Source organism: Cydia fagiglandana, chromosome 14, assembly GCF_963556715.1.
Source record: "Cydia fagiglandana chromosome 14, ilCydFagi1.1, whole genome shotgun sequence".
NCBI lineage: Eukaryota > Metazoa > Arthropoda > Insecta > Lepidoptera > Tortricidae > Cydia > Cydia fagiglandana.
Window position 1 is genome coordinate 11,744,548 of NC_085945.1, and position 10,691 is coordinate 11,755,238.

Genomic DNA, 10,691 nt, shown 5'->3' on the forward strand with positions numbered 1-10,691 from the left:
GGGCGCCATATCCTCTAGCTACGCCACTGCCTCGGTGTCTTTAAAGCAAGAGTGAATAGGCTATTATTACTTACTGAGCCGGTAAGCTCCATCATCTTAGGCTCTGTTTTCACTTTCCATCAGGTGTGACTAGAGCCAATCCCCGTTTAGTTTATTATAAAAAATATATATACAAAGAGTATTATTGTATTATTTCAGTAGTTAGTGCCTATACCCAAAGTGCGACATAAAATAGTAGAAATTAAATAAACTGGAACTAAAAATCTTCGATACTAAATTGATGCCATTTTTTTAAGCATTTTACGTCAAAAAAGAGAGACAGTAACGTAGAAAGTGGCGCCCTTATTTATATTCTACTGGTTTTTGTCACACTGTAATTTGAGGCAGGAAATAGGCAATATTACGCAAAACCCTGCGTTAATAGCACATCCCAGGGCCTACCGCGAAACACGTAAATCGAAATATCGTTTTCTGCCTCTATCACTCATGGCCATTCGATCGACAGAGAGGCAGATAACGAAATTTCGATTCACGTTTTGCGGTAGCCTATCTGTAAACATAGGCACTGTAAGCAAATCACCTTGATGCATCAATGTCATAGTGAAAATTGTCAAGAAACTCGGGGGGATCAGGGCTTTGCACATAGCAAGACCGAGCCGGGCCCGCACCGTGCCATTCCCGAGCCCTGGTGATGACATAAAGGTGGCCACTGACGAACCTTCCAACAGTCCAAATTGCGTGGCTACATTCCAAAATCGGTCCGTGAATGTCAAAAACGTACAATGTTTAGTATTAGGATGCCGTCCATTTGGATGAATCCATTGTAACGGCATCCATTTGGAAGGCTGGTCAGTAGCCTGCTTAACGCTTTGCATAGAAAAGGAAGCTCCGGTAGCTCCGGCGGCCCGGCCACAGCCCGGTCTAACGTGAGTCATCCTAAACTGGAAAAAAACCGGAAAAAACGAAATTTTGTGTTGTTTTTTGTGTGTGCGATAAGCATTTGTTTTTTTCCGGGATTTTCATCCCTAATTCCACCCAGTAATAAAAACTGACTTTTCTAAATATGGTTTAATTACAACTTGCGTGAATAGGCATTTTTGAGCGTTCATAGGTGAATGTGTGGAGCGAGCATTATTTGACGTGTAGGTGTGGGTTCAACAAAAAGAGCGCTTGTCAATAAGGCGTTCGTGTTGTTAAAATTCAATTAATAATAGCCTTTATCGACCATCAACAGTGTAGTCCCCTTTTGATTGATGGAAATTGTCACATATAGTTCCACTACTCGCCGCCGCACCATGAATAGCGCTTTAGTTCATCTATCGCTCACAAGATGTCATTAATTCCTGTAAACGTATATATTGAAAAAAAAAAAAGCTTTACTCTATGCTATAAAATACCCTTTCGCACGTCAAAAACTCCAAGATGGTGCCCAAGCCCATGGACAAAAAAGTCTAGCGATAGTATTCATGCCTGTCAAAATTTGACATTAGCAATCCACAGTTAGGTGACAACCGAACCAAACCGACTTAACCGACCTACCCCGAGTTCAAAGTCATTATAAACCGTATAGTAGTAATAAAACAAAGTTGATTTTTTCTTACTTATTTTTCGATCACAAGTTTGCGATAGAACGCGATTCCATTGAACAATGCGATACAATCATCTGTTGATGTGATGTTGATTTGAAATGTCAGTTTTGCACAAGTGGAATAAGGCCCCTGATTGTAATCAAAGATGTTATCTTAACGATAACATATATATAATGGAAATATAATAGGTAATAAGATTAGTTCAGCTATTACGTACAATGAAGTGTTCACTTTTATTCGGTACATTGCTATTTTTTGGCTTCGCTTGGCCTAGCTTGGGAGCAGCGTCCAGAAGTGGTAAGTAAATGTAATTCTAAATACTTCTTCTCTGTCGTATCGCTCTTGACAGAGCGGTCGTGGTCACGTTGAGGCGTCCGCATCGGTAATAGAGGCGGACACAGCTCTTCGCACGCTCTCCCGCCATCTCTCCCTGTTGCATGGCAGACTGTCTGGCACAGTCAGATACTCGGTTTCCCACTGCGGGTTTTATTTGGTCAGTCTGCAGCGCGATCTGGTTCCCTCCACTCTTCCTTGTACAGCCAGTCGCTCTATGGAGTCGTTACCTCGCCTAGCGACTAAATAAAATCTAAATACTAGTCTAGTAAATTATAAGGAGAAGCCAACTGCCGAATATTTATCTTCTTCCAGTGAAGATTTATCATAAGAAAAAGAAGAAAGACTAGGATCCGATGGTCAAAATACTAAAAGCATGAGTAGATGGATCTCTTCAAATGTTAAAAGCACAATTAAACTGATTAGGGAATATGCTCTCGGAAATCATCATTGATTAGAATCAGTGAGCTTTAGCTTAAACCCTGTCATCTTTTTCCATCGGGTCCAAGATCCGTTAGACAGGTATATAGGTACCTAATTGATGAATTTGAGAACTACACTACCTATTGGTTGAAGTACAATCACAAGTACACAATTGCACGATCAAAGCTTGTTTGACTAGGAAACGATGAAGGAAACTGGACTAAAAAAAGTCAGATTGACAAAATTCCAGTATAATTTTTCAGAATCAGTTGGCGTGGTATTCTGCTACTACGGCGAATGGTCCAACGAGAGGGCTGGAGCCGGCCGCTTCGGCGTCAGCGACCTGCCCACGGATCTCTGCACGCACATCGTCTACTCGTTTCTCTTGCTCGACGGGCCTACGGGGAACCTGACTTACCCTGTTGAATCTACGTTTGAAGGAAAAACTAGTAAGATAATCATACGGTGGTATTCTGCCATTACAGAAAATAGACCAACGCGGGGCCCAGAGTCGGCCATATTGTCGCATTGCAGTCATTTCAGACGTCATGCGAATTTAATAATAAAATAACCCTTATATTTAAGTGAAGATGTATATCCCAGTTGGTAAAAACTCATTTTTTATATAAAAAAAATATTTATTATATTTATTTATTATATATATATATATATATATTTTTTATATAAAAAATGAGTTTGTGGGTGTAATGACAAAACACGTCCCCATTCTTTATTCATGTTATCCAACATATAACGAAACCAGTAATTAATTATCAATATTTTTGAAAAAAGTTTTTCATAGAAATTAGAAGGTTTGGTCAATTTTCAGTACTTTGAAGGCCATTTTCTCCTAACAGGTTGAGTTTGGGCAGCTAAAAAAAATACGTGTCCGTTATTTTAGACTACTCTATAACACCGAGCTATAACATATATCAAAATAAATCAAATCGGAGTCGGACAGTTGGGTACCCTTCCTTGTTAGATTTAAAGAAATATTTAACTCCATGGTTTCTGTGAACTGGAACTTCGTTTCTTCGTTAAATCATGCATCATTATGATTTCCGATACTTGTATTGTTTACACCATGTTTAAACATTTGTTGTCAGATGCTGTAGCCGATCTTATAGCCTTGAAACAGTCCAATGCCGATTTAAAAATCTTAGCTGCAATTGGCGGTTGGGTAGAGAGTTCGGACAACTTTTCACCGGTAAGATTTTATGGAATAATAAAATTGTTTAGTCTTAACTAAATTATCAAGCTTGTTCAATATTTTTTTATTTGAAATAGTACTCATAGGCAATGTTATTTTCAATAATATAATATTAATAACGTTTAACAAAAATACAGGTTACAAAAAATAGTTTGGCATCTTAAGCCATCATTTTATGGTGTTGGATTTTATGGTGTTCCATTCACGATTCACAAGATCGTGATAAATTTAGAACTTCCTAATGACCGGTTAAGTTAAAAAAGTCAAGCAATAGATTAACGCTCTCTCTCTCTCTCTCTCTCTTTCTTTCTAATATGTAGAATGAATATTACTGCTTCACTGAAGTATTATTTCTCTTGCCAGGTGGTCAACGACGACGCTCTAAGGGCAAACTTCGTCAGAAACTTGTACGAGTACATCGACACCAATGGTTTCGATGGCTTGGATTTGGACTGGGAGTACCCTGCGCAACGAGGAGGCCTAGAGTCTGACAAGGTTACATGTGTTTACGAATGTTTTAAATTAATTTAGGTTTGGTTAACTAACCCGTAACTAATAATGACCCTCTTTAAGGCAACATATATAATATCTAGACACAACAACAGTAGAGTCACCTGCAATAATATGTGACACGCTCTTATGACTCTACAAATAAGATCGTGTCAGATATTTTTGCGGCCTTCGTTGTGTAACATATTATTGCAGGTGACTGTACATATGTCCGGCTACTTTATAGTACGAAACTTTTTAGGTATTTCAAGCGCTCTACAAATCCACTGAAAAATAAAATACATATCTTATTCCAGGAAAAGTTCGTTTTGTTGGTAAAGGAGTTAAAGGAAGCGTTCACGCCTAAAGGATATCTGCTGACTTCCGCCGTGGCCGTCACCCAGGCACACATCGACCTTTCCTATGACGTTTTAGCACTCAATGAGTAAGTGGATACAAAAGAGAAATTATTATTCTTAACAGCATCTCAGCAGTGGGACACCAAAGCAGGCTAGGGAAAAAAACCGGACAAGTGCGAGTCAGACTCGCCCATCGAGGGTTCCGTACTTTTTAGTATTTGTTGTTATAGCGGCAACAGAAATACATCATCTGTGAAAACTTCAACTGTCTAGCTATCACGGTTCGTGAGATACAGGTGACAGACGGACGGACGGACGGACGGACAGCGGAGTCTTAGTAATAGGGTCCCGTTTTATCCTTTGGGTACGGAAGCCTAAAAAATATTCTTAAGACAAAAGCCTGCTTAACCAAGATGGAAAAAGTCGAGAAGTGTGTAGTATTTTGTGCTGATTTGCGGAACCGGGACAAGCACTAAGCATCTACTTTACTCGTATCTCCTATAACCTACCCACTGATGTCACATTTCATATTGGTAAGTCGGGAAAGAGCCAAAGCGTGATCACGATCATAATCTGACATAATATTCACACAACAATAAACCCGCGCTCTCGAAGAGTTTTGTTTATTTTGTGAATAATTAATGAATAACGGTATATTAAGTTTAGTGATTATTGGGTTTGAACCCCCAAACTGTGTGAACAAAAATAACTTGCTAGTGTACGGATTCTGTTGTTGTGATTGAATAGATTGACTATAACCTACACGGCAGTATTATTTTATCACTCCTGAGGTAACCCTCTCATATATATTAATTCATGAGATTCTGTTCTACATATACTCCTCAATAAAATATGAATTTGGACCAGGCTAATAGACATATGTTTTCCAGATACCTGGACTTCATAAACCTGATGACATACGATTTTCACGGCACCTGGGATCCGGAGACGGGCGCAAACGCGCCTCTTTTCCCACAGGAAACTGATGGCCCTGATGTAAATTTGAATGGGGTAAGCAATTCCTTGGCCTCTTTTTGACAACTTGCCATTCATATGACAAGCCACATAAAATAGGAACTAAAAGAACAGTCCATCTAAGCCAACTCAACTTTTTGGCATGGTACAGAGTGTGAAAGCGTCGGCAAAAATGTGTTTTTTATAATAAAATAGGATGGTTATAGTGGCGCTGCCACAGTTTGGTGATGCTGGTTTGGCTGGTTGGTGGTTTGATTTGGAGGCATTGCTGATGCTGCCAAGCTAACTGGTAAAAACGTTAATCTAGCAATGAAACCAGCAGCCACAACAGGGTATACATACTATACATACCTACACTTTCCCCTGCCTTTATTCCACGTTATGTGGGGTCGGCACAACATGTTTTTCTCTTCCATTCTGCTGTCTTTCGTCTCCTCAGCACTCACTCCTTTCTTTCTCATATCCTCTTTCACACAATCCATCCGTCGTTTTTTGGGTCTACCATCCGCTCTCCGTCCATCAACATTATTTTGCCTATATGCGTATACATACATACTATAATATATAATTTCTACAGAACCACTCTGTCCACGTATGGATCGAAAACGGCGCGTCTCCATCCAAGCTGCTGTTTGGCCTGGCATCCTACGGGAAGACCTTCAACTTGACCGATCTGGACAACACTGGCACCGGGGCGCCCTTCGACGGGCCAGGAGAAGGTGGCCCTTATACCGAGGAACCTGGCGTTTTGGCTTACTATGAGGTGAGTGGTCTTGTTATTTCTTACCCTCAAGCTCTGATAATCACCTGGCATCAACCACTATACCACCTATGCTGACCTTAACCATGGATGTGACTCTATTATGATATTAACAATTCGGCATCTCATTAATGAGTCTTATTATCAGATTTTGAAGCGTTAATATAAATAAATCTAAGTGCTAAGCGAGCGAAGATGACTCACGCTAGACCGGGCCGTGACAGGGCCGGGGCGTCCTACATGTCATTTTCTATGACGGCTGATAAGTGATCACGTGGTGTTTTCCGTAGAAAACGAAGCGCCGGATGCTCCGGCCCGGTCTAGCGTGTCATCCTTTACCCATTTAAGTTTGATATCCACAATCGTGACTTACTGCCGTTTGTTTTTAGATCTGTGAAGACCAGAAGAACAATCCATCTGCATGGAACATCACCGAGGTAGAGGGCAACTACGTGTATGCCAACAAGGATCACTTGTGGGTCGGCTACGATAATGCCAATACTATCTATGCTAAGGTAAGATTGTAGCAATTTTTGTATGCATTTAAAACTGTTCATCGACAACTGTGCAGAGAATGCAATGCGATTTCACATTTATTTCAATCGAAATAAAAAGTAGCAGATGACCATATTCAAAACTAGCATTTTTAATAACACTGCAAGTATTGAAGTTATTCTGCAAACTATAGTTCATTTTTTTAGCATTAGAAAGAACTTGCAAGAAGGTAAGATTTTGACATGTCTTTTAATTTAAAAACACTTTTTGAAAACCAAAAACGATTACTTATGAAAGCAGAAGAATATAAATGATCGTATTAGATTCATAATTGTTACATATTTGCCGTAAGTTATTTTTAAAATGTGTTTTTCAATAAAAAGACACATCAAGATTGTTTACCTTTTTTCTAATGCTAAAAAAACGAGGTATAATCACAACACGCTTTCTAACCACATAGTACCTAACTGTGCTGTGTAATGAAAACCTAACCTAACCACCCTGAAAGGTGAAAGTTTCGAAGCACATCTTTGGCGTCACAGTTGATATCTTGCGGACCACATTTATGTTCAGATACCTAATTGTCATGTTTCTTACATGTACAGGCACGATACGCCAAGCAAATGGGTCTAGCCGGCATCATGTACTGGGCGGTGGATTTGGACGACTTCAACGGCGTATGTGGGGACAAATTCCCTCTTATCACGGCGGGCATCGAAGGATTCAAATCATCTGCTTCTATTACCAGTGCTGCAATGTTTTTATTAATAGTCTCTCTATTTAATAGTGTTATTGTTTTATTTTAGGATTTTAATGAAATAAAAAGTGAAACAGTTGATTTATTGGATTCAAGTTATATTATAACCTTTTCTCTAAATCAAACTTTGCCGAAGGAAAGACTGATTTTTTCTTTGTATTTTACTTTATTATAAAAGCACAAAAATATAACCAGGTACATAGGCTCTGTTCGCAAAATTACAACACGAAATACCAGCAAGAATTATATTTGCTTCAGTTCAACGATCTAAGAAATGAAAGACGAGAATACCTCGTGTTACTTCAAGGCAAGGAATTCATTCATTAGTTTCACTACGGATATGAAAAGTTTTCTTAGTTATGTTCTGACATAAATTGTTAGTGAGCATATCGGAGAAATGCCGACGGTTTTGCACTTTGGCACAGGCTTAGTAAATTATTCTACAAAAACGGCTTTAAAACAAGTATGAAATGAAACTAATTAGAAATTACCTCCAGCCTTTTCAGTTTTACTGGCTATGAGAAGTCCGGCTAAACTAGGCATTTTACTAACTTGCTCCACTCTGCGTATTTTCAAACTAAACAATTCCAGTTATCTAATTTACGACACTAACTGTAACAGAATCCAACGTTCTTTAAGGGCCACTTGCACCATCCCAACTAACCCGGGTTAACCGATTAAACCTAGAGTTACCATAGTGACCAGTACAATTTGACACTGGGTTAACGGTTTAACCGGTTAACGCCGGGTTAGTGGGATGTTGCAAGTGAGGCTAAAAGTACTAACTTATTTTAGGTATAATAAAGAAGCCATCACAACAAATTGAGCGCTCAAAGCAATAAACTCAACCCTCCAAGCATAATGTTACGATACTAACCCTTATAATGACAATGTTCATTCGATTCCAATACAAAGTTCAAGCCGTTTTAGAGCGATTCAAACTTATAAATTGTTGCCAATTTGATCTAAATTTGTTATCACCTCGCCGTTGCTTCTTGACTCGTGCCTACCCATGATTAATTGATTTAGATAGGTAATTTCGATCAAAATCACCACACATCATGGCACCACACAGCACCATCTTCTTCAGCTGTCAAACGCGATGGCACGATATTTTCTTAGACTTGCACCAAACCTCTATTATGTACAATCAAAAATCTTGCTCCTATTATAGCCTCCTAAGGCCCAAGGTCCTACCTATAGTACTTATTCAGTTTGATGAAATTTAAATCATATTTATTTGGAACAGAGTCGCATTTGTTTTGTTTCTTTCAATTTTCAAACAAAACCAAAATCAACTCTATTCCCTGCACTAAAGGTTCAAATTTCAATGACAAATTCTGGATTTTTCATTTGTATGGCTGGGCCTTAGGAGGATAGGTAGTAGATTGAATAGTTTGCTACCATTTGACATGTACCTACTCTACCTTACATATTTATGTAGGTACGAAGGCTGTTTTTAAAAGTACCTATAAATAAATATTAGTTGTAAGTACCTACTTATATTAATTGTTGAGTAGATCATGGTTTTCCAAGATGTCGATCTAATGAAGGTAAATTGGTTTGTTAACATTAAGTACTAACTCTCAATTTCTATTGAGCTCCCACAACAAGATGCGTTTCGATATACGTAAATACGTATCATAACATAGATATACGAGTACTTAGTGTGTAATCATTATTTCCCATCGTAAGTATTTTCACGGAAATGTACAAAACGTGTCATGTCTTGTTATTTTGTCAGTCTCGGTACAAAAAATATTGAAGTTGACTGAAGTAGCATGACAAATACGAACACGTTTCGCGAAAATACGATGGCAAACAATTACGAGTACGAACTACATCTGTATCAATAGTTACAATCCAATGACAGATTTTTATGGTTCGAATGCGGCTCACTCAGAGCATTAAGGGAATAATGCTCGGGTAATTTCACGTGCCTTACTTCATTTTGAGTGGCTCTTACTATAATAACCGATGGAAAAACTTATTAGTAGGAATTAGAATTATATGAGACGTCGAAAAGTATCAAAAGGGGAAAATATTTGAGAAAACTGCGACATAAAAAGATTAGGTATGACTTATGTTATTTTTTACCGCAGTAATTACTCATGAAATCGTATTTCTATTTTATAAAACTCTAGTGTGGCAATAAATGTATGAATATACATATTTGCAGCAATCATAATATATATATATATACCTATATAGTTATTAATTCATATATGTCAAAACTTAATTAAACCTTACAACCAAACTGCCTTTAACTAATGGAACATTCAACGCGCAATAACATAACCTTAACTTAAAATAATACCTAATTTCAATCTTATAGCGTCAGAAATACGATTGAAACAATATAACCATGTCTGCGATTGTTCAGTTGGTTAAGCGAACGGGATGTTAACAATGCAGAGGTATGTGATTCACAAAAAGGTAACTATAACTTCTATTCTTCATAGTTAGGCCAGTATAAACCTGTAGGCCAATTCTAACGTATATTTTGATGACAAAATTATGTATTTTTGATATCATTCGCTTGTGCGTCTCGCTCGCGCCAAAAGACTGGTTTCACCACGCTGATAAATGCCGCCTGGGGTTGCCGATTCACCGTACAATGTTGGTCCAACAAGAAAATATTGGCGCTATATAGGTATCATTACTTGCTGACCCAAAAATTGCCAGTGTCAGGGCCCTTACATCATGATGTCCTTATTGCAATTCTGTTTAGGACCTAAAGGACGGAGCTATATAAGTTATATAGCTCCGTGTCCTTTAGCGATTCAGTAAGGCCTCAGGTGTCAATTGTCAAGTTGGTAACAAATAATTGTAACAATTTTCGGGCCCTAGCCAAGTGACAATCGTAGGTAGAAAACGCAAATTTAAAGTGTAATAATGTATGAAAATGATCACTTGGCTTTTCATTGCATTGCGTCTATCATCCTTATACATTTTTACTTATCGATCGGCATTTGTCGAAGTATGATTTTAATGTTGGCTAAGCGCCCAGGGTTACTGGACTTGGCTCATAGTCGGGTACATTTATTTATGAATATATACCGAGAGTCGTTCCAAATGTTATCGGGCTGGACAGACAGCGATTATTATTTAAGCTTTGGGCTCCCCCGAGGGACTGGCCCGTTTGCATTTGCAATATAGGAGAATACTACTGTAGTCGGTTTTAAGGTTAGATGTGCAAGTTTTGGAATGTTTCGAAAAATAAGTTTACGGGAATTTCAGAATTTTTCACAGGAGTTTGGGAACAGAAAATTTCGATTTCTATACTAAAATATGAGAAGTT

At 38.3% G+C, this 10,691-nt stretch overlaps 1 protein-coding gene across 1 annotated transcript in view; it reads left to right on the forward strand.

Annotated features, from left to right (window-relative positions):
* The window catches only part of LOC134671012 (chitinase-3-like protein 1), a 36,130-nt gene extending 28,691 nt beyond the window's left edge, over positions 1-7,439 (forward strand). The window contains exons 2-9 of the mRNA XM_063528832.1: positions 2,609-2,794; positions 3,452-3,552; positions 3,919-4,050; positions 4,362-4,489; positions 5,294-5,414; positions 5,956-6,141; positions 6,528-6,653; positions 7,239-7,439. Of these exons, the coding sequence (XP_063384902.1) occupies positions 2,609-2,794; positions 3,452-3,552; positions 3,919-4,050; positions 4,362-4,489; positions 5,294-5,414; positions 5,956-6,141; positions 6,528-6,653; positions 7,239-7,439 (1,181 nt within the window). The remainder of the gene's footprint in view (positions 1-2,608; positions 2,795-3,451; positions 3,553-3,918; positions 4,051-4,361; positions 4,490-5,293; positions 5,415-5,955; positions 6,142-6,527; positions 6,654-7,238) is intronic.
* Positions 7,440-10,691: the final 3,252 nt, after the last annotated feature.